Source organism: Cibotium barometz, chromosome 34 (genome assembly GCF_041138505.1).
Source record: "Cibotium barometz isolate CiBa-2024 chromosome 34, ASM4113850v1, whole genome shotgun sequence".
In the NCBI taxonomy this organism is placed as follows: Eukaryota; Viridiplantae; Streptophyta; class Polypodiopsida; order Cyatheales; family Cibotiaceae; genus Cibotium; species Cibotium barometz.
The window spans coordinates 26420726-26445000 of NC_141079.1; the positions used below are offsets into that span (position 1 = coordinate 26420726).

General features: G+C 42.9%; 1 protein-coding gene across 3 annotated transcripts in view; it reads left to right on the plus strand.

Moving 5' to 3' along the window:
- Positions 1-22433, plus strand: part of CHR18 (chromatin remodeling factor18) — a 47333-nt gene extending 24900 nt beyond the window's left edge. For 2 of the 3 annotated variants that reach the window (XM_086773914.1, XM_086773913.1), the window contains 28 exons: positions 13225-13280; positions 13965-14040; positions 14188-14245; positions 14329-14501; positions 14966-15021; positions 15141-15216; positions 15323-15377; positions 15578-15789; positions 15876-15931; positions 16021-16096; positions 16424-16490; positions 16765-16831; positions 17084-17234; positions 17420-17461; positions 17553-17708; positions 17796-17873; positions 17978-18046; positions 18727-18792; positions 18914-19042; positions 19124-19180; positions 19867-19956; positions 20058-20123; positions 20355-20423; positions 20519-20623; positions 20710-20835; positions 21237-21295; positions 21379-21415; positions 21495-22433. In XM_086773914.1, the coding sequence (XP_086630040.1) occupies positions 13225-13280; positions 13965-14040; positions 14188-14245; positions 14329-14501; positions 14966-15021; positions 15141-15216; positions 15323-15377; positions 15578-15789; positions 15876-15931; positions 16021-16096; positions 16424-16490; positions 16765-16831; positions 17084-17234; positions 17420-17461; positions 17553-17708; positions 17796-17873; positions 17978-18046; positions 18727-18792; positions 18914-19042; positions 19124-19180; positions 19867-19956; positions 20058-20123; positions 20355-20423; positions 20519-20623; positions 20710-20835; positions 21237-21295; positions 21379-21415; positions 21495-21692 (2526 nt within the window). In that variant the 3' untranslated portion in view covers positions 21693-22433. Of the gene's footprint in view, positions 1-13224; positions 13281-13964; positions 14041-14187; positions 14246-14328; positions 14502-14965; positions 15038-15140; positions 15217-15322; positions 15378-15577; positions 15790-15875; positions 15932-16020; positions 16097-16423; positions 16491-16764; positions 16832-17083; positions 17235-17419; positions 17462-17552; positions 17709-17795; positions 17874-17977; positions 18047-18726; positions 18793-18913; positions 19043-19123; positions 19181-19866; positions 19957-20057; positions 20124-20354; positions 20424-20518; positions 20624-20709; positions 20836-21236; positions 21296-21378; positions 21416-21494 lie in introns of all 3 variants that reach the window. The other variant, XM_086773915.1, reaches the window with a different exon arrangement.
- The last annotated feature ends 1842 nt before the right edge of the window (positions 22434-24275 follow it).

Here is a 24275-nt window from a genome sequence, read left to right on the forward strand (position 1 = left end):
ACTTAAGTGTGGATACGCTGCAGGTGCGGGCTTTCCGAGACCAGGTGGTGGATAGCTTGCCAGTAGATGGCAGCAGTTGGCAGGAACTTTCCAGTACTGATGTTGGTAGTTCTTGTGTTCGTGAGTCAGAGGAAGCTGAACAGGTCACTTATGCTCTGATGTCTCGTAGTATTCGAGACAAAGAACCTCCAGTAGATGAGGATGTTCTTTCCACGGGGACCTTTCGGAAAGCCAGGCAGGTGGCAGATGATTACTTGCAGAAGGAGGTGGTTTCTCCGGGCTTTGTGGTTCCGGATTCAAAGGGGGTGGTTGACAGGTTTTATCAGGGCTCCAGGACTTGTTTGTGCACCGTAACAGGTGTTGATCCTTGTGAGCAGTGTGATGTCTCTGTGACTCAGAAGCTGTATGGTTCATTGATCTGGTTGATGGACACCAGATTGGACGGGAGCTTCCTGATGAGGCAGTTGAGCTCATGGTTGCGGATGACTCTTTGGGAGGCAGGATTGCGTTTCCTATGGTTTTTGCGGCATGCGAAGGATCATGGACTCTTGTACACAGGAGGGGGATTGTTGGATGGAGTCCGACTCCACGGTTGGAGTGACTCGGCTTGGGGAGGAGATCCGGACACAAGGAGATCTACTTCAGGCCCAGGAGCAGTTTTACGGAGCAGTAGGAGACAGTCATCCTTTGCCTTGTCGCGGACAGGGGCAGAGTACAGGGCTGCTTGTGATGCTGCTTGTGAGGTGGTGAGGATGCAGAGGTTGCATTGCAGGTTTGGGCTTCCACTGGAGGAACCCATGGTCATCCAGAGGCACTTTGTTCGTGAACAGATCGTTGCTGATGACATCTTACTAGAGTTTTGTTCGACGGAGGACAGTATGGTGGACCTCTTCATGAAGTTGCTCTCTCAGGATTTGCTCAGGCGGCACCCTAGCTCCTAGTGGTTGGTTTCACAGCCAGGAGCTGAGAGGGGGTGTTAGAAGTCATCTCCTGTCCAGTTTTATACACCAGGGCCTTTGTTGTGGGTGCGCCTGCCCTTATGAGGTGTTTCCGCATTTTTCCCCTATTTTTCCCATTTTTCTGTGGCTTGGGAGGCAGCCCTGAGTTGGCAGGAGGATCCATTTGCTGGCCGACTACATCAGATGTGTGTATTGGAGCTGGCCGACTGTACCTGATGCAGTCGTGGACCCTCAGAGCTGGCCGACTGGCTGCATGCTGCTGGCCGACTGCATGTGCAGTCGTGGAGCCTTTTTCAGCAGGCCGACCCCACATGTGGGGGCATATAAATAGGCCCCCACCCCCATACCACTCATTGTATCATGTTCGGGATCTTCTTGTGTATATCAAAGTAGAGTTACACGCCTACATCTCTCTCTCTCTTGTGCTGTTTTTCTGCATGCGTTTTTTGCTCTTGTGTTCCCAGATCTGTTCATCATCTCCGCTGCGTATTCTGACAGTTTTCTACATCTACTGATGTAGGCAAAGATCCACCGCATCTACATCTTCAAAGGAGCTGTGTTTTCTGCTGTGGACCTGCGTTTTCCATTGAGGAGCTGCATTTTCCACTGAGGAGCTGCGTTTTCTGTTGAGGAGTTGCGTTTTCAGCCTGAGATCTGCGTTTTCAGATCTCAGCCCCGTATTTTGGTGCTACTACAGGGTTTGAGTCATTTCTTACCTCTCCTTTTGGTTTCCCACCCTCCCATCCCTTCTTCTCCTTCCTTTCTCTTTGCTGCACTCAGCTTTCGAGGAGTAGTTTGCTGATTTTCTGATCAGCTCTGTTGAAGAGGAGGATTCTGCTGCGTTATCGGAGATATGGCTTCTGGTCATAGTCATTCTTCTCACTCGGGGATTCTCTTTTCTTCTCCCCCATCCTAAGCCCCAAATTCACAGGGATCTTCTTCCCAGCTTCCTGTTTCTCTACCTTATTCCCAGATTCCTGCTTCTTTTCCTTCCATATTCCCCACCACCACCACTTCTCTTGTTTCTCCCCTCCCACAAACCCTCATCCCAACCCCTTCCCATGTGCCATCCTATTCCACCCCTCAAGTGAGTGATTCCATGAAGCTGACTGCTACCAACTACCATACTTGGTCGTTTTATACACAATTGCTTCTTGAAGGAGCAGGTGTGTGGCCCTGTGTCACCACTCCTCACTTGGTGGATCCCGCATTTCGTGGAGTTCTGGATGCACGGGCCTGTCTCATCATCATCCATTGTATGACACCATCTATCCAGGCGGCACAATTCATATCTTCCCGGAGTGATGCCAGTCAAATGTGGAATGAGATTCAGAGGAGGTTCGGGAGAGTATCTTCCGTGAAGATTGCTAAGTTGGAGGTGGATCTTGAGAAGATTACCATCAGCGACTCAAATAATATCATTGATAAGATTGGGGAATTCACAAGGATCAAGAGGCAGCTTGAGGAGTATGGGAGCTCAATCAACAACCCGATCCATAAACTGCTTGGTAAGCTGCCATCATCCTTTGACTCTTTCAAAGATCACATCTACTTCCGTGAGCCTCTCCCCCCTTTTGAGGATGTCGTGAGTTATCTCCACGACAAGTGCATGCTTCGCGGAAAAGGCAAGTCAGAGTCTACTTTTGTTGCCTCTAACAAGGGCAAGGACAAAGGCAAAGGTAGAAAAGGGAACTCCAACAACAAGCAGAAAGTCACCACAAAGTCTTCTTCTGACGACGACGATTCTGACAGCTACAAGGGTTCCAGGATGAAGGAATCTTGTGAGTTTTGTGGCCGACTTGGTCATTCTGAGGGCAAATGTTTTGCCAGACAAGTTGCTTCCCACAAAGCTAAAGCCAAAGCTAAAGCAAAACAAGAGTCCTCCTTCGATGGCTCAGCACTTCACCCATGACAAATGGTTCAAATACTTCGCCAACGACAGAGGAGGGTACGAAGTCTCATGCTAAGATGGCTTTTCTTACTGTTTATGATCCCCCTGTTCTTTCATCTTCACAGGACCAGGATGAGTCCATCCTGGTAGTCACAGAGGAGACTTCTGATTCAGATGTTAGTGCCCTATCCGCAACAGAGGATTATTTACAGGAGTTTCTGATAGAGACCTTATCAGTTCCTCTAATCCCTTTGGATGAGTATCTCCCTTCCCTTGTGTTGTTTCATGCTGATGCTATTATTGCATATTTTCTCTGGTCTCTTTCAGAGGAGGATAGTGGTTCTTCTACTGGTGGGCAGGTGGATGTTTTTGCCGAGATATCCTCACATATTCTGGAGCTTCCTACTTTGGCAGTTGCTTCTCCTTCCTATGTTTCAGAGGAGGCATCTTCCACTATCTTGGAGCTTGTCCCTACTTTGAACTTGACAACTTCAACTATCATTGATGATCAGTTTGTTCCAATGGTTGTTTCATTTCCAACTTCTTCAGAGGAGAAGTCTACTTCGGTCTCGATACTTGTTGCAGATGCAGAGGAGGTACCATCTATGGTTCCATCTCCCGAGGGCTTCTCTCTTTAGATTGATCCTATTGTTTCGTCTTCTTGATCTTCTCGATCTTCTCGTGGCTTCTTCCGAAGACCTCAGTATTGAGATGTACCATATCTTTGCAAGCTTTGTGCCTTTTATGAGGAGGTTGTTCCTTCATACTCTTTGGAGGTCTTCCTTCAGCGTGCTGGAGTTGGTCTGCCCATCTGGCGCTGAAGAGGAGGTGTTGGCATTTTCATCTCCAGATTGGGCATATATGTGCATATTTCATGCTGTATCTGGCCAGATTTATGAGGCCATGCATTCATCTTATTTTAGATATTTTTCTGCTATTTTTGTCTATTTTTTAGACATTATTCTAGTATCTTTTGCATAGTCAGCCAGCCCACTGTTTTTATGCTGGCCGACCAGCTTTGTCCAACCTATAAATAGGTGGCTTGGGTTAGCATCATTAACACATCATTATTCGGCTATTGCTGTTGGTTGTATGCACCTACGTGCAGCCCTCGTGCTCTACTTCAGTAGATAACAAGTTTTCTACTTCAGTTCTTTTGCACATGTGCTTCTTTGCAAGATCTATTTGCTGTTTTTTCTGTTTTACAGCCATTCTTTCATGGTATTAGAGCAAAGATCACATCTACTTCCGTGAGCCTCTACCCTCTTTTAAGGAAGTTGTGACTTACTTACATGACAAATGTTTATTGAGAGGCAACGGGGAGACAGATTCTACTTTTGTTGCCCAAAGTAAGGGCAAGTTCAAAGGAGGGAAAGGAGGTAGCAACAACAAAAGCGAGAAGGGCAAAAGCAAGGATTCTAAGGAATCCAAAGGTTCCAAAGAAGAGGAGTGTGCCTATTGTGGCAGGCCTGGCCATACGGAGGCTTGGTGTTTTGCAAAGCGTAATGATTCCAGAATCCAAAGCCGCCAAAGCCAAGTACAAAGCCAAGGACACCTCCAAAGATGCTGACAAAGATTCCAAGGACAAAGGCAAGGACAAGGTTCCAGAGGAGGGCAATGCCAAAGTGGCGTACACGGTGGTTGCAGATTCTCCCGTTTCTTCACAGGATTCCTTCCTTGTGGTCACAGAGATCACTTCTGATGTAGAGGTGAGTGCCACACATGAAGAAATTGAGTGGATTGGTGATAGCGGCGCTTCGGCACATATGACCAAACATTCCCACATTATGGAGGATTACAAGTCACTTTCTTCTTCTGTACGCATTGGAGATGACTCCTCCTTACCCGTCCATGGAGTTGGTAACATTTCTTTTGGTTCCTCTGCTACTTTACATGATGTTTTACATGTGCCATGTATTTCGAAGAATTTGTTTTCAGTGAACATGGTTGCTCGGAAGGGACTTGGCATTTATTTCGATGATGAAGTGATTGAGGTGATTGATCGAAGGACTCTTACGGTTGTGGCTAATGGTGTTCATGATGAAGGCCTTTACAAGATCACCAACTTCTCTTCTCAGATTTCTTCCTTGGAATCTCATCTTCATCAGCTTTTCTCTCCCTCCCATGCCTTAGTTTCTATTGTAGATACTTCTTTGTGGCATTCACGTTTTGGTCATGTGCCTATTGCCGCTCTGCAAAAGCTTCATTCCAAGCAACTTGTTAGTGGACTTCTAGAGTTGAGAGCTCTCCCACACATTTGTTCCTCTTGCATGATGGGGAAACATCACAGGGAGTCCTTTCCAGAAGAGGCTACACATAGAGCTACTCGAAGACTTGAGTTGATCCATGCAGACTTGGCTGGCCCTATGGAGGTTGAGTCCCTTGGCGGGCCCCGTTATTATATGCTCTTGGTGGATGACTTCACACGGAAGGTATGGGTGTGTTTCTTGGCATGCAAATTTGATGCATTTGCCAATTTCAGGTCTTGGCTTCCAATGGTTGAGAACCAATCTCAAAGCAAAGTTTCATTCTTACGAACTGACAATGTTGGTGAGTTTGAACCTTTTGATGAGTTTCTTACTTCTAAAGGCATCAAGCGACAGACGACTGTTCCTTATACTCCTCAGCAAAATGGAGTAGTGGAGCGGAAGAACGGAACAATGAAGGAGATGGCTCGATCCCTCTTGCATCATGCGAGTCTTCCTCTCTCTTTCTGTGGCTACCTCAGTTTATCTCATCAATCGCTCTCTCACAAAGGCGGTCGATGGGAAGACACCAGAGGAGGCGTTTTCTGGACAAAGTATAGATGGTACCTCCTCTGCATCTGCAACAACTATCGGGATCGAAGTAGACGACTCCTCTGAAGAAGAAGGAAATGAAACAACCACTGGAACAAACTGATCATCAGTGATAGTAGAAGTTGTCAGGTTCAAAGTAGGGACAGGCTCGAAGATAGTGGAAGATGCCTCCTCTGAAACATAAGGAGGAGAAGCAACTGCCAAAGTAGGAAGCTCCAGAATATGTGAGGATATCTCGGCAAAATCATCCACCTGCCCACCAGTAGAAGAACCACTATCCTCCTCTGAAAGAGACCAGAGAAAATCTGCAATAATAGCATCAGCGTGAAACAACACAACGGAAGGGAGACTCATCCAAAGGAATTAGAGGAACTGATAAGGTCTCTATTAGAAACTCCTGTAAATAATCCTCTGTTGTGGATAGGGCACTGACTTCTGAATCAGAAGTCTCCTCTGTGACCACCAAGATGGACTTATCCTACTCCTGTGAAGATGAAAGAACAGGGGGATCATAGACAGCAAGAAAAGCCATCTTAGCATGAGACTTCGTACCCTCCTCTATCGTTGGCGAAGTATCTGAACCATCTGTCGTGGGTGAAGTGTCTGAGCCATCGGAGGAGGACTCTGGGAATAAGGTAGAGAAACAGGAAGCTGGGAAGAAGATCCCTGTGAATTTGGGGCTTGGGATCGGGGAGAAGAAAAGAGAATCCCTGAGTGAGAAGAATGATTGACCAGAAGCCATATCTCCGATAACGCAGCACAATCCTCCTCTTCAACAGAGCTGATCAGAAAATCAGCAAACTCCTCGTCGAAAGCTGAGTGCAGCAAAGAGAAAGGAAGGAGAAGAAGGGATGGGAGGGTGGGAAACCAAAAGGAGAGGTAAGAAATGACTCCCCTGGGTTAAAACCCTGTTGTAGCACCAAAATACGGGGCTGAGATCTGAAAACGCAGATCTCAGGCTGAAAACGCAACTCCTCAACAGAAAACACAGCTCCTCAGTGGAAAACGCAGCTCCTCAATGGAAAACACAGGTCCACAGCAGAAAACGCAGCTTCTTTGAAGATGTACATGCGGTGGATCTTTGCTTACAGCAGTAGATGTAGAAAACGCAGGTCCCTTTGCAACACTGGGCTCAGATACCATGAAAGAATGGCTGTAAAATAGAAGAAACAACAAATAGATCTTGCAAAGAAGCACATGTGCAAAAGAACTGAAGTAGAAAACTTGTTATTTGTTGAAGTAGAGCACGAGGGCTGCCCGTAGGTGCATAGAACCAACAGCAATAGCTGAATAATGATGTGTTAATGATGCTAACCCAAGCCACCTATTTATAGGTTGGACAAGAGCTGGTCGGCCAGCATAAAAGTAGTGGGCTGGGTTAGCATCATTAACACATCATTATTCAGCTAATGCTGTTGGTTGTATGCATCTATGGGCAGCCTTGTGCTCTACTTCAGCACATAAGTTTTCTACTTCAGTTCTTTTGCACATGTGCTTCTTTGCAAGATCTATTTGCTGTTTTTTTTGTTTTACAGCCATTCTTTCATGGTATCAGAGCCCAGTGTTGCAAAGGGACCTGCGTTTTCTACATCTACTGCTGTAAGCAAAGATCCATCGCATCTACATCTTCAAAGGAGCTGCGTTTTCTGCTGTGGACCTGCGTTTTCCACTGAGGAGCTGCGTTTCCTGTTGAGGAGAGGCGTTTTTAGCCTGAGAACTGCGTTTTCAGATCTCAGCCCCGTATTTTGGTGCTACAACAGGGTTTTAACCCAGGGGAGTCATTTCTTACCTCTCCTTTTGGTTTCGCACTCTCCCATCCCTTCTTCTCCTTCCTTTCTCTTTGTTGCACTCAGCTTTCGACGAGGAGGAGTTTGCTGATTTTCTGATCAGCTCTGTTGAAGAGGAGGATTCTGCTGCGTTATCGGAGATATGACTTCTGGTCATAGTCATTCTTCTCACTCGGGGATTCTCTTTTCTTCTCCCCGATCCCAAGCCCCAAATTCACAGGGATCTTCTTCCTAGCTTCCTGTTTCTCTACCTTATTCCCAGATTCCTCCTTCTTTTCCTTCCATATTCCCCACCACCACCACTTCTCTTGTTACTCCCCTCCCACACAGGCTTAGTTAGTACGAAAGGTACGATACGGTATGGTACGATCAAATACGGTACTAATTGGTACCTTAAAATTTTGAGGTACGGTACGATATTCGTACGTTTTTTTTTTGAAAATACTTCCTAAACTTAAAAATTGTAGACAAGAAGTTACAAAATAGGAAAATTGTACCTGATCGTACGGATACGTACGGTACGAATCGTACGTATGATCTGATCCGTACGACGTACGAAACTAACCCTGCTCCCACAAACCCTCATCCCAACCCCTTCCCATGTGCCATCCTATTCACCTCCTCAAGTGAGTGATTCCATGAAGCTGACTGCTACCAACTACCATACTTGGTCGTTTTATACGCAATTGCTTCTTGAAGGTGTGTGGCCCTCTGCCACCACTCCTCACTTGGTGGATCCCGCGTTTCGTGGAGTTCTGGATGCACGGGCTCGTCTCATCATCATCATCCATTGTATGACACCATCTATCCAGGCGGCACAATTCATATCTTCCCAGAGTGATGCCAGTCAGATGTGGAATGAGATTCAGAGGAGGTTCCGGAGAGTATCTTCCGTGAAGATTGCTAAGTTGGAGGTGGATCTTGAGAAGGTTACCATCAGTGACTCAGATAATATCATTGATAAGATTGGGGAATTCACAAGGATCAAGAGGCAGCTTGAGGAGTATGGGAGCTCAATCAACAACCCGATCCATAAATTGCTTGGTAAGCTGCCATCATCCTTTGACTCTTTCAAAGATCACATCTACTTCCGTGAGCCTCTCCCCCCTTTTGAGGAAGTCGTGAGTTATCTCCACGACAAGTGCATGCTTCGCGGAAAAGGCAAGTCAGAGTCTGCTTTTGTTGCCTCTAATAAGGGCAAGGACAAAGGCAAAGGCGGAAAAGGGAACTCCAACAACAACAAGCAGAAAGTCACCACAAAGTCATCTTCTGACGACGACGATTCTGACAGCAACAAGGGTTCCAAGATGAAGGAATCTTGTGAGTTTTGTGGCCGACTTGGTCATTCTAAGGCCAAATGTTTTGCCAGACAAGCTGCTTCCCGCAAAGCTAAAGCCAAAGCTAAAGCAAAACAGGAGTCCTCCTCCGATGGCTCAGACACTTCACCCACGACAGATGGTTCAGATACTTCTCCTTGGTGGTCACCAAGGAGACTTCTGATTTAGAAGTCAGTGCCCTATCCGCAACAGAGGATTATTTACAGGAGTTTCTGATAGAGACCTTATCAGTTCCTCTAATTCCGTTGGATGAGTATCTCCCTTCCTTGTGTTGTTTCATGCTGATGCTATTATTAAGTATGATAGCTGGTTGCTGTAAGCTTCATGGAGTCACTAACTTGGGGAGGATTGTAGGATGGAATATGTGTAGGGGTGGGAGCAAGATTGGCATGAGAGAAACTCAGAGAAGAAAGATTAGGAAGAGGAACCACCTTTGGAGTGGGAGCAGGGGATCCAGGCAGTGAAGGTGCTGGAGTATCAATGGGAGGAGGAGCAGCAGTAGTAGAGAAATCTCCTGAAGCCAGGTCCTCTGACAAGAAACCTTCTTTGTAGCAAGAGGGCTGCAAAAAAACAGCAAATAGCCTCCTCTCAAGCTGTGCACAGCAAGCAGAGAGAAAGAAGAAAGGGAGGGAGGGTGGGAAAAGAGAAATAGAGAAAGCAAATCTCTCAGGAACCCTGTCCTTAGCACCTAGAAGAGAGCTTCAGCCTCCAACAGCAAAAACGCAGCAATCCAACAATACAGATACAGAAAACGCAGCAAATTGATGAAGCCTCTGCTCCAATCATAAAAATGCAGAAATTCCTTACCTGTAGATCAGCGTTTGGCTCTGATACCATGAAAGAAAGAGCAAACATAGGTTGTAGGCCCAAAGCACAAACTGTAGAAGGGTGGGAACAATTGATTATTGCTGAAAATGAGCACGAGGGAAGCCCATAGGTGCTTACAAGCATAAGATATTGTTTCTACAGCCAATGACCTCTAGTAGATATGCAAGAATGAGATGAAAATGAGGGGAAGGGTGTGCACCCTTATATATCCTTCCTATAAGCTGGTCGGCCAGCTGCAGCAAGCCAACAGCTATCATGTAGCATAAAATTGATATAAAAAGCCTAAAAAATGGTAGAAAAATCCCAAATAATATTCGTTAAAATATGCTAATGTAGGTCTCATAAAATGACCAATACAAGCATGAAAAGGTGTATGTATGGAGATGATATATAGTCCAACATAAACCATCCCACTACGTGTGTGGGAGACGTTTCCGTTGCTTCCATAAGCTATAAGCCAACTGTCCTTCGAGGGACAAGAGTCACACCAGAAGGGGAGTACTACCGGCGTCTAAAAACCAGCAAATTTTTTTCTCTCTTTCTTTTTTTCTTGGCTGAATCACTTCACCAAAAGGCAAAGCTATGATACCATTGTAACATGTGGAAGGTTACATACATGATTATACTTTGATAATGAATATTCATCACCTTGGTTCTTGATGATAGCACAATGTCACGGAGGAGAGAGAGAGAGAGAGAGGAGACAAGTACACAGGATAGGGTCCGAAATACCCCTTGAAGGGCCCCGAGTAAGGACTAGTGTATTTGCTTTATTGAATGATGTAAACGATTGACTTCTTGGAGACCTTCCAGCCACTTGAAGATGCCCATTCTTGGCCTTCAAATTCACCCTAAATTAGCCTTCCCTTTGGCTGTCCTGGTCCTTGCAGTGCTTCAGCTACCTGTGAAATATGAGATGATTTAGCCCTTCGTCAAGCCTATACTTATATAGGGCCTATATATGCTGGTTGGTCTATAGAGAGGCTGTCGGCCTGCTTTTGATTGCTCCACGACTTGATTAAACACCATAAATTAGGCGCCTTTCACATGTGGCTTCATGGGCTGGCCGAATGAGGCCTGGTCCTCCTTTGTGCTGGCCAACTAATGCATATGCGCTTTTATGGGCCCAAATCATGGCCCATGGGCTGCCCTAAAGTAGCCCAAGTGTAGGGCAACATAGACATAGTCTATGGCCCTGCACTTCATGCTTCTACGTGCATCTATATGCTACCTTAGTGCCCTTGCACCTGGCTGAAAGCCTATCATTGCTCGGAACACCACATCATCATTCCAGAGGGGTGACTACTGTGTGCGGAACTTGTACCGGGACATGCACACGTGACCATGACCATGTACAGGACTTGGACACCTGATCATGGACTCTTAGAGTGGATCCATGGTTGATTCGTCCTGGACTATGGCTCACAAGGAGCTAGCTACCACTCTTAAGTCCTGCACCACCTGCTTTATAGATATGTCCACATGGCATCCAATTGCGGGATGCATGTGACATTAGTCTCCAATTTTGACCTTCAGTGAAACCCCCTTGGGCTTATTCTGAGAGTTGTATCTGTTGTTCTAGTTGTTTACTTATGTGAAGGCCCTTTTTTGGTACCTTTGTAGCATTTTTATGGCGTGAACTGTCACCGGCCTTTGTATTTTGACATGCAAGGAATCAGGAACAAAGAAGAATGCCCAAGGTTTATATTCCACTGCAGGGATTTGAGTATTCTAGGACTCGAGGGTTGTTGTCCAAGTTGTATCCAAAAGGAGAAACTCTGAAATTGAACAAAACTAAATCTTTTGTACAAGAGTCATGAGACTAGCCATCTCATAGAGGCATTGTTTACTAGTGAAGGAAATTAGAACTGAGTACATGAATATTGTTATTCTACCATAGTTAGACACCGACTTGGGTAGTTGGACTATAGTAGGAACTGGTGTAAAAATCCAAGAATTTGATGTCAAAACCAAGGAATTGTTTGTGCATTCATTTGTTCATTTGATTTATGCTTGTGAGCATATGTGTATATGTAAAAAGAAATTAGAACTGAGTACATGAATATTGTTATTCTACCATAGTTAGACACCGACATGGGTAGTTGGACTATGGTAGGAACTAGTGTAAAAATCCAAGAATTTGATGTCAAAACCAAGGAATTGTTTGTGCATTCATTTGTTCATTTGATTTATGCTTGTGAGCATATGTGTATATGTAAAAAGACGAGAGAGCTCTCTAGCTCTAAGAACTTGTACTCAAGACTCCTCGAAGGGGTTTTATCTAATATAACTCGGAGGGGGGGGGTCGGCCCAAGGCTATTTTGACCCTTAGTGTGGTGTCTTCTCTCTCTACTCTCTCTCTTCTGTTTATTTTTAGATTTTCTCAAGGTTTTATGTGTGAAGAAGTTGTTTTCTTGAAGATAAGCTAAGTACCCATGCCACAGCCCTTATGAAGGCCTGTTTACAGTGGTATCAAGAACTGCTGCTAGTTTCTCTTGCTGATTTTCCACTTTCTCTTGCACTACTGAGTACCTCCACCCTATATCAAGTATTGCTTGGCCTCAATAGTTTTTGATGTAGACTTTGTGGGCTTCCTATTCAGGTATGTTTACCTTGACCTAGACCCTCCTTTTCCATATATGTGTAGTGGCGATTGATGAATTGTAGAGGGCAGAATTGCCCAAAATTGAAGCTCTTTCTCCTCTTGTTACGTGTGGAAAAATTGTGGTCCATGCTGTTCAACGTCAAGGAGAAGGGTAGCTATGTGTTCGGCTCCTCCACAGCCTCTCGAAAGGGGAAAAAAATGTGTTTTTCGTGATTGCCATGGATACCAAGTGTATTGGGAAGTATTGCAGATGACGTGTAGCCAAGATCTTGTAAGCTCTTTCTAGAAGGTTTGTCAGTTGCCACTGGTGTAATTGTCTAATCCCCTCCACAGCCTCTCGAAAAGGGAAAAAAATGTGATTACCATGGATACCAAGTGGATTGGAAAGTATTGCAGATGACGTATAGCCAAGATCTTGTAAGCTCTTTCTAGAAGGTTTGTCAGTTGCCACTGGTGTAATTGTCTGATCCCCTCCTTTGCAAAGGAAGTATGGTGAGCCTTCCTTAAGTCAGGTCGTCATGTAACTTTGCTTCATAATCTCCGGAACATATTGTTTGTGTCCTTTTCAAGAGATTTTGAAAGGAGTTAAAGGACTGAGGAGGCATGCAAGGCATGGAAGGAAATCCAATGCATCCTTGTTTCCTTATACCCGTTGGAAAGGAAGAAAAAAAGTCAGGTCGTCATGTGACTTTTCTTCCTAATCTCCCGAATTGCAATGTTTATGACCTTTCCAAGAGATCTTGAAAGGAGCTAAAGGAGTGAGGAGAGAGGCATGCAAGACACAGAAGGACATTCATTGCACCCTTGTTTCCTTGTACCCGAAAGCAAGGTATCTAAAAAAATAACACAATTCGTCTTCTCAAGTGACTTGTTGAATTATGCAATTTCTTAAATATTGGGAAGGTTTATGCAGCCATAAGCTATGGGCTTTCTTGTTTTAGTAGTTGCACAATTGCTATCAATTCTGTAATTAACTATAGGTTCTGAAGCAGAACTTTGCATTCTTGGACTTTTGGTAGGATCTTGTTGCGGCTCTGAAGACTGTACCAGGCCATGAATGGGATCAAATCAGAAGGTCAGTATCAAGCATCTGAAATCTCTGGCTAGGGAGACGTGCATGCATTATCATGTGTGTTGCTCATGGGTACAGTTTTCACTCCATGTTATGGGATGTTTTACAAGCTTAGGGTGGTTTCAATTAGTAGAGGCCAACCTAGAAGTGGGATAGCTAGGTGGACCAGTGGCTTGTCTCCTGTAGACTTGAAGGTGGATTCTGGACCTTTGGTAAGGATAAAGAGCCTTCAGAGGACTGCCTCTTTTAGGAGTTCGGTGTGCAACTTGCATGGTACCATAGAAACTCTTCACCAAAGCCCCGAGGCAGAGAAGCTTCATGGAGTGTCAAAAGTCTAAGTACTCCATTATCAAGTAGTTATGGGATAGCCTTGGAAATAAGGGTCACTGTTCATTCAAGGACTATAAAAGGCCATGCAGATGCATGAAGTTCATGCCATTTCAGCCCTCAAAGGGTACCCAGCCTGAGTCCATATGTAGGCAAGAGGAAGCCCATAAAAAGGGGATAAAATGCATTCGTCAAGGCATTTTTCTGGTTGCTGCTGACCAGTAGTTTCTTATACCCTTCTCTCTCTTTGCAGTTTATTCATGTTTATTGTCTACTTGATTTGGTGTTTCTTAGTAGATTAGTCATAATTGCTTCCATACACTGCCTGCCTGCACTTTTTAATTATTTTTTAATCTATAGGGTGTGGACATATCCTGAAGACAAGCTGGAAATTCTCTGGTTGGCGATCTCTTCACTGTCAACAGTTGCAACCAATGTATGAATTTTTCCACTCTCCCATTTTATGTTGGACTCTACAGTTTTCCAATCTCGCAACCTTTGACATGGTTGGTAGTACCTAACCTTTCATTGAGGATGCTTGACATCCAACCATGATTAAGTATGGTTTTTCTGTTCTGTTTAGGTAGAAATTATTCCTCCTCTTTATCTGCCAAGAGCACAACAACAAGGGGTTTTCCCAGGTATTTTTCCTAAGCAATGTGTAGAGGCATGCTATGTATGTGTGCACGGTACTTTTGGTGCATAATATGAAGGATTTATGCAGGACCCCTCTCCTTCAAGAGCACCTTCTTAGAGCCACAACAGGGGACAGCGCACACATCTGATGTGATGTCTCCAAGCTCTACCAGCCCTAAGGTGGAACGGCCCTTCATGATCACAGTGCAGTTGTATCTAATGAACTCTGATCTCATAGCTGCACGGAACCCTTATCATGAGGTATTCTTTTAAAAACTCATCAATGACGAGCCCATCCTTTCTTTGCCACTCAAAAAGGAAATGTCAAGATTTTTAATGACAAAGTGAGCAGTTTTTCAATTTTTTCCTAAGGCTAAGCTTAACGTGATGTGGCATTCTAACCAATGGGGCCTTTCACAACTTGCCAACCTACTGTTTTCAACGTTCTTGTGAAATGGTGTTTGAAATGGTTGGCTAGCAAGCTGGGATGCAAACGTCTCAATGAGGTTGGCATCGACCCCTTTTGGGAAAAAACAATGGGGTTGAAACCTTGTGAACGCCAAGATTCACAAACCTTGTGAATGCCAAGATTCACAACTTTGGAATATGCAAGCATGCTGACATGCCAGCATTTTGTGGAGGCTTTGAATAAATTGTTTGGCTACTTCAAGAAAATCTAGATTTGGTCTCTGCATGTTCCTGATTAAGAGACATGGTTTGCGCAGAGTATCAAGGAAGCATGCCAGTCGGTTACAGGAAGAGCTTGGAATGTGGGAGAAAGGTCATATTGATTCAAGGCAGTATATGTGTTCAGCCATTTTGACTTGTTTTGATCTATGTAGGCCTATTACAATGAGGTACTAAGCTCTGTGGAGGTTGTAAATGTGGTTTGTTTGGCAGAGTGTGGACATTTCCAAAGGCTAGTCTTGAAGAGTTATTGCAAGCACTCAAAAGAGTACCAAACCCGCCTCTTGTGGTGGGTAAAGTCCACAAAATGCACTGATTTCAGCCATGAAGGTCAAGGATCAGGGGTTTTGGGTTAGAGATATAGACTGATAGTTTTGTTGCGTTTTTTTGTGCAGATAGAGGCTACTCCTCCCTTGGTCCTGCCAGAATCTACATATTTTGCAAACAATGGTAATACTTCCCTCTATGATAACTTGAAATGCTCTTAATCTTGATCATGATCGAATCGTTTGCTGCGGTATATTTCAACTTTGTTGATTAGGGATAGGTTGAGGTTGAGTAGGGATAGGTCGAGGTTAAGTAGGGAATATTTTTCCTTGAGTTGGGAATTTGCTGATCATATCTATGCTGTAATCATGTTGTGGGTTTAGAAACTCTCAGATGCTTACAAAGGGAAAGAGGAAAACCATCTGTGCCTCCTCGGGTAGCCCTTTGGCCATCGTCTGGAAAGCAAGCAGATGCTCAAAATAATCAGTCTCATTTGCAAGATTTGAGCTCAAGTCAAAAGCCTTCTGTAAAGGTTTCTGTTAAGTTGACCTTCCATAGCAGTGGCAACGTTGCTGCCAAATGTGAATATGAACCGGTTAGTATCAGAAAACTACTTTGTGTTTTTTATATTGTGTTACTTGATGTGCTGTTTTGTCTGATCACTTGGTTTCTGGGGTGCAGCGGCTTGTTGCTGCGTTGAAGTCCATACCGAGAGCAGAATGGCATGCAAGAGAAAGGTTTTAATTGGCAGAGAAATGTGGTTGAAGAAATATGCATGCTTGGAGTTGGTTTTTCAAGTCTTACCTTGCCATGTGTTGCTTTGCAGAGTATGGACTTTCCCTCTATCTTCTTTGCAAGAAGCAGAGACTAAGCTCTCAAATATTGATGATATGATTGTCAATGTAAGTGTGTTGAAATTCCTTATCTTGTTGAATTCCTTATCTTGTTGTTAGGATACATTTGAAACCCTAAGTAAAATCAAAAGCAGTAGTGATGGTCGTCACTAGGAGAGGTGTTTTTGCAGGTTACTGCTCATATGTGGGCGGGCTTGTGAAGGCTTTACAGTTTCTATTTATCAATACTTGATTTTTTGTGCTCTGCTCTGATGCACTAAATGCTCAAGAACATGAAAAGACTTGATATGTGAGGTGGTGATGCTTTTTGTGTTTCGGGCATGATTTGACACCCTTTTCCATTAAATCTTTCCTTCATCACCTTTTTGATGTCAGGTGGAGCATCTGGAGCCACTCGTGAGACGTGCGCTTGAGGCATCTTCAACCATGCCTGATTTAAGAGGTTACTCAGGCATACAGAAGCTTGCATTCTTTGTTTATATGGCCCATAGGAGTCGTTGCATTGTGCCTTACTGCTGATAGATGAGAAGCTGTTAACTGTGTGTTAAGGATGGTTCTTATGACAACAGCTATATTGACATGTTCAAGACTTAAGTATGAGCCTGCCTTTTCCAAACTAGGCTTACCTGTAGATCCTACTAAGTATGAGCCTGCCTTTTCTACGCTAGGCTTACCTGTAGACCCTAGCTAACATTATGCCCTCCCTTTTGAAACAGAAAGGTATGACAAAATACCACCTGAACTGGAAAGAAGATTGTTGCCGTTCCAACGAGATGGAATAAAGTAAGTTTATTTACAAGTTTCTTTTTTATTATATACATCATGCCATTGTTTTTTTTAAAAAGACTTGCATGTGACATGGACTTATGATTTAAACACATGAGAGAATAGGACAACCTTCAGAGTATTCAAACTATATGGCCTGCAATATTTTGCTTCACCTTGGAGGGATTTGGGCAGATAAGAAGCTGTTTTTTAGAGCCTTCCTTTTTATGTGCTGTAACTCTTATCTGCGGTGTTGATATTGATGGATAGATTTGCACTACAACACGGAGGAAGGTCCCTTATTGCAGATGAAATGGGTTTGGGAAAAACCTTGCAGGCCATTGCATTCACGACATGCTTCACAGATGAATGGCCAGTGCTAGTGATTGCTCCTTCCTCCTTGCGACTGCATTGGGCGGCAGTAAGTCACATAACAACTCTCTTGTCGTGCTAATTAAGCTACTAAGCAGATCTCTTGTTGGGCTAATCAAACTTCTAAGCTATTGTGGACACCCTAAACGATTACAAATCTAGCACTGAATTGTAGTTGTTCCATCAGCTAATTTTGTAAGCTGCCATGATGCTCATGATTACTACTTGTTTCAGATGATCACTCAATGGTTGAATGTACCCCCGGATGAAATTCTGGTATGCCATATGGGTCTTTCTCCTGTGCTTGTTTTTCACATATCTTGCATTGACAAGTGAAGCATTTTACATCTCTTATAGTGCAGTGCAGGTGGTAATGTCTCAGTGCTACGGATCAAACCGAGAGGGGTTCAATGTTGTACAGTCTACTGGAAGCAGAGCGGTGAGGCTTGATGGACAATTCAATATCGTGTCCTATGATCTTGTCACAAAACTGCAAGATGAGATTATCCAGACTGAGTTTAAGGTATTGTGGTGAAGATTCCCAGCAGTTTTATAGAGTTATTTTTCAAAATGCACTAGCTTTTTGTTTCTTAGAAATGCTTTTTGGTAGATAATTATTGCAGATGAGGCTCACTATATGAAGAATGCGCAAGCCAAGAGGACTACAGCATGCGTTCCATTATTGCAGGTGCTAACATAAGTGAAAATTTTGCCGCTTTCATCATTTATTGCATATGAGTGCTTGTGACGACTACCTTTTGAAATAAAATTTCTTTGGAATTTTTGCTCCAGAGATCTAAATATTCCCTTCTTTTAACTGGTACTCCAGCCTTGTCTCGACCGATTGAGTTGTTTAAACAGGTGTGTTCTTCTTGGATGCTGGCTATAGTTTATCAATATATATAGACATGCACACACTTGCATGCACACATAGATAACTTATGTATGCATGCATGTGTGTATATGTGTGGGTGGATAGGTGTGTAGGTGCATGCATGTATGTAGTTAACTAGATTCATCTAGGTATATAATTCAGCCGTATTAGCGGACATGCAGATTTCACACTGTGAAGTTTTCGTCCGAGTTGCGGCCAGTTGATATTGTGCTAATTCTTTCTATCTATAGCAGTGCATTTGCCCTATCAACTACTTATTTGCTGTGCTAATTCTTTCTATTTGCTACTTCCCTTAGTGCTAGGCTTCATTATGGCTGAGTCTGCCCTGCATCTCCGGAAGTTTGACAGAAACTCACTACGAAGGGCTTTGTGTGAATATATGCTCTTATGTGTGTGTGGAGTGCGTGTGTGAGAGCATATCTTGATACAGAGTTCTACACCCACTATTGGGCAGTGATGATGTTAGTGGGGATGTCGTAGTATCTAGTCCATACTATGCATAATGGAGTTGATAGTTATATAGTCTTGTGGGTTGACTACCATGAGTATATAACATGCACGTTCCTAAAAGGTGAATTTGGGCATGTTCCTGGATTCATGTAGGTATATATATATGTATGTAGCTAACTGAGAGCTATGTTTGCAGTTAGAGGCATTGCAACCTACTACATACAAGAATGTACATGAATATGGGAAGCGATACTGCATGGGCGTATGAACACACACTCTCTCTCTCCCTCCCCCCTTTCCTCTCCTCGAGTACCTTTTAGTAGTTAACAATACAGTGATTAGCATTAATTATGGCTGTATTCCTTACAAGATGATTTTGACAGGGTCATTTTGGTGTTTATCAAGGGGCCAGCAACTGCGAAGAGCTGCATGCATTGATGAAATCTACTGTCATGATAAGAAGGTTGAAGAAAGACGTGTTGTCCGAGCTTCCATTAAAGAGGCGGCAGCAGGTATTCTTGTCCGACTCATCCTGTTTGGATTGAGATTATAGAGGACTTAATTTTCCAATGCATGTTTTCTGTTTTGGGCAGATATATCTTTCCTTGGATGAGAAAGGCATGAAACAAATGCGTGCTCTCTTTTATGAGGTGATGTTTTTTTTTGTGGGCTTAAAAAAAATAATAAAAAAATCTGGTGAAAGGTTGATTTGTGTTTTGAAAGTTCACAAAAGAAGCAGAGGAGCTGTCTTTGTTTTGCCAAGGTTCTAGGGCCTAGACATGCAATAGTGGTACTATCCTTGTTGAAATTGATGGTCCACTCCAAGATGGGGTTTATTATATGCTTGGTTGACGAATTCCCTACCAATGAAGAGATTGCAGACAACACATCATAAGGCCCCCATCATGGAAAGAAGTCGTTTGAGATACTATGGCCGATGGAAGGAGGTGACAAGAGGTTGGGATGGTCAAAATGGTCAGGGCAGTTAGACTGTAGACAGAACAGACACTGGGTAGTAAAGTGGTCATACTCGTGAGCAGCTGGCTGGCCAGGTGACAGCTGCATGTGGCAGTTGGCAGCAGACATGTGAAATCATAAGGGCATGGTGGGCAGGCTGCAACAAGCAGTAGCTGTGCTTGCACCAGTTTAGCATGTGCCTTTGATCACGTAAAGTATGCATCATCTTAGTAGATTGAATACTCGTACTACGTGGCATGATGAGATAGTGTTGGGAGCTCTAGTAGTTTTGGTTTTTTTCTGTTTTCAAAACTTTTTGGGGTTTTTCATTTTCCTTTCACTGGGACATAGACAACTATTCACTATTTGAGCTTTGCAGTTGGAAGCAGTTAAAAGGGACATCAAATCCTGCACGTCTCAGGAAGATGCTGATAAATTGAGATACTCAGAGAGGCAGCTTATAAGTAAGGTATCAAATCTCTTTCCTCCCTTCCTTTCTTGCATTTTCTTTTTGATTAATTTTGATAATATGATTCAATTTTCTCCCATCTGGCACTCCTCTTTGCAAAGATCTACACAGAGTCAGCGGAAGTGAAAGTGCCGGCAGTTCAAGATTATCTGTCTACTGTAATTGAGGTACAGAAGTACTTATTAATAAGCAAATTGGGGGGTTAATTGAAGATTACGGGTACAGAAATACTGAATAAGAAGTAAATTAAAGGATTGAAGATTATGGGTTAATCAAAGCATCTGCTGCCTTTCTTGAGGTACTAAAAGTACTTACGATGAAGCAAATAAGGGGTTAATTGAAGATTATTGGATAGAAACTCACAAGTAATATGAACTGTCGGTTTTGTTTCTTGGCAGGCTGACTGCAAGTTTCTCATCTTTGCACACCATAAAGTTCTGCTAGATGGGATCGAACAGTTTCTTAAGGTAAACTTCTAATGCTATCTTTAAGACGGGCTTTTTCTTTGCAGAAATCATCTTGTGGAGCAATTGATGCCTTAATTTGTTTTAAACAAAAGCAGAAAAAGAAGGTTCAGTATATTAGAATTGATGGGAGCACGGAAGCGTCCTCACGGCAAGGGCTCGTGAACAGATTCCAAGAGAGTGAAAGCGTGAAGGCAGCTGTGGTAACTTGTTGATACTAAGCCCTATCTTAAGGTGATGTTTCAAGAACGTTAGTCATTGGAAAACATGAATACTCTTGTGTAAACAGCTTGGCATTCGAGCTGCGGGTTTAGGATTGAGTCTGACTGCTGCAAGCACGGTCATATTTGCCGAAATGTCATGGACCCCCGGGGACCTTGTTCAGGCAGAAGACCGTGCACACCGCATAGGGCAGGCAAGTCTGTATTTTAGATCTTCCTTGTTATACTTCAACAAATGAAAGCTGCTAGGTTGTGTGTATGTGTGTGCATGCATGAAAGCTTCTAGGTTGTGTATGTATAAACGTGTGTGCATGCATATATACGTATGTATGTGCATGTATGCAGGCAGGCAGACTTCTCTGTATACAAGTATGTTCAAAAGTTTAAAACATGTTTCTGGCCATCACTCATATGTTGGGGTTATAGAAAGAGAGTAAAGTTTCCAATGTGTTGGGATATGAGCTTTGAATTTTTTAAAATCAGAATCTAATAATCAAATTTGCCATCTTTTTATTTCCATGTTATTGTCTCCATTTCAAGTGAAGCCCTTCTTTCTTTTGATCACCCCCCCAACCTCCCCTTCATTTTCTAACAGGTATCTTCAGTCAATGTGTACTACTTACATGCTCATGATACAGTGGATGATCTTATCTGGTAACTCCCAAATCTGCATGAGCAAATGCTGATTTTTATTGCAACTCTGAAATTTTTGTCAATATTTGTGCAAATGCTTGCAGGGACAGTGTGCAACACAAGCTCGAGAATGTGGGCCAGGTAAATTTTTCTTGTGGTGTGGGTTGGTGGGTTTTTTTTGTGGAAGTTCAAGTGTGTGCTTTGCTTTTTGTTGATACAGGTTTTGGATGGGAAAGAAGATACCCTGCATGTGGCCGCAACAGGGCGTCATCATAGTTTGCCCGTGGGACAGTCTACTTTGAAAGCCTTTTTGCGTCCTTGTAGTAAACCACAAACTGTATCTGATGATGGCAATGCAGAGCATGGGATTCAGAAAAAGAGAAAGCATAGCATCCTTGAAGAATGCGATCCTGAGTGAATCATTTCAATATATGTATGGAAATAGACGCCCCTCTGCACTTCAAAAGGTCTCTTGCCTACACATATCTTGTACTACATACTACCTTGTGCGTGTTTGGTGAGAGGTTAGTCTTTTCTGGATGTCCTTAGACTTGTAAAATCTCGCAAGTCTAGGTGTCTAAAAAACTCCAATTATTTAGTGAGGATGGCTGGAGCGAAAACAAGCATATAGTGCAGAGCCTAGAGCACAGTCCCATCTTCAGAGCTAGTGTGCTATGATACCCTTACTAGTTTGATTCACTCACCATCTCTTTGTCACTGTAGCTTTCAAGCAATGACCAGGGAACCTCCTTTCATATTGTTGTATACATAGAATTACTACATCACATGCAAGCAATGAGTTCGTGTATGTGACGCTTTACCATCTCACCCCAAATAGCTGTTTAATGCATCGTGCTCTAAATTAATTGATCCGGGGCTCAAGTCCCATTCCTCACCCTTCTGGTCCATCAGACATCATGTACTAGCGCTTGGCTACGAAGTTAGAAGATTCATCTCTCTCTCTCTCTCTCTCGATCTCGATTTTTCATCTTGTATAATCTCAAAGACCAAGATTTAGATTTCAGTTTGCAGTTAAGTTTACTGTCGCTTTTTTCTTTTTTCATCCATGACGAGATTTCATGAACACTATGTATACAACATTTTGGTCTCATAGACCATTTCCATGAAGATGTCAATATAACTTTCTTGCTTTCTTCTTTCTCCACACTCATACATGTATGTTTGATATGATAAAAAAACTACTTTTGTTTGATGTTTTGGCTTTGTGAGTACTTGGGAGACCTTGAGAAAAGAAAATTGGTTCTTTTTGCTTGCCTTTACATGTTTTTTGCAAGTAACTTTTCTCTTAGCCATTATTTTTACTCCCTCATGCAAGTAACTTTTCTCTTAGGGTGTTTATAGACTACGGGCTTGGCCACAAAAAAGGTTGAGAGCTGTGGGCAGGTAGGCACCTTTTTGATAAACAATTGTTGGGCGACAATACCCTTTATAGACCGCGGGCATGTCCACGGAAAAGGCATCTTGCAATTGAGAGCTGTGGTCAGACTATTCTACCTAGAACTAGAACGGTGGTGGTTGGGCTCCAGTTAGCAAACACATCAGCGTTGAGGGTGCATGGGCGTGGTCATAGTCTGTAAAGAAATGTCAGACAGGCGGGTGATTGTGGTGATCCGATTGGTTGGGCAAAACTTTTTCGTGGGCTTCCACCCAAGTGTGTAAACACCCTTAGCCATTGTTATGTGAACATCCTTGTGGTAGGTTGAGAAGTGGATAAGCTTGTGTGTGTTGGGTGAAAAAGAAGGAAAAAATGGTTATTTTGTGTGTTTTTGTTTGATGTTTTGGTTTTGTGAGAACTTGGGAGACCTTGAGATTTGAGAAAATGAAATCAATTGTTTTTGCTTGCCTTTACATGTTTTTTGCATTGCATTTTCACACTGTGAAAGTGCATGTTTTTGTACCTTGTTTGAAAGATCATTAAAATCATAAGAAAGTGTAAAAGTGGGTCTCATTGATAGTGAAATGTGAGAATTCATGCTTAAGAGATTTGATTTGGAACTTTTGGTGTTGCATGTGCGGAATTTTTGCTTACTTGATCCTCAACCCTAAACCTTATAAAGAACAATGATGCAAACTTGAAGAGAGATGAGCTGTGTGCTCAAATGTATTATATGGTACAAAAAGATGATGTTTGTACAACTTTTGAGGCTTTTGGTCTAACCAAAAGGTTGAATTTAGATCACCTATGACTTGGTTCCAAAGGGGGATTAGATGATATATACAAATGAGAGCTTAACTATTTATAGGGAGAAGAGGAAAATTTGTTATCAAGTCAATTTTGCCTTTTCATCCCACAAAACTTTATCCAAAAAGTCATCTTTTGTGTGCAAATTATGCCCAAAAGGTGTCCCATATGTCGGGCACTTCGCGAGCCTATTGGGCAGCAAAAGCGGCTGTAAATTTGCTCCTAAATCTCTCCTAAAATGTTGAATCCGGGACTAATGATGAGGTTATCCATGTCCATGATTGTGTACGTATCATTTGGATAGGAGAAACATTCATTTGCACCTCCACATCTGAGAATTTGTAAAAATTGGTGTTTCATGTCAATTGGGTTTTTACGTTTTAAAAATTATTTTTCACGTCGTAAAAATCTTCCTTAAATCATGCTGTGAATGTAGGGATTATCTGCAAAATCTTATCCTCTTATCCATAAACATCTTAAGTTTTTCACGTGTGAAAAACTAGTCATTGATTTTTCATGCGCATGAGAAACTCAAAATTCTTAGATCAAGGAAAGATTGGCATCATAGGACAATTGTCTACATCAAAAGAAACACCCAACCTAAATTTCAAGTGAACTTAGTTTTTCGTGTCGTGAAAAACCAAATAGTTTTTCACACCATGAAAAACTCAAGACCTTGGTCATTATTGGGGTATTGGAGTGTCGCACATACATCATACATTGAAAAAATATCAATTGTAAGATGGCTATCTAGACTCATTCTTATGTGCTCAAAATCAAGGAGTGATTGGTGACGAT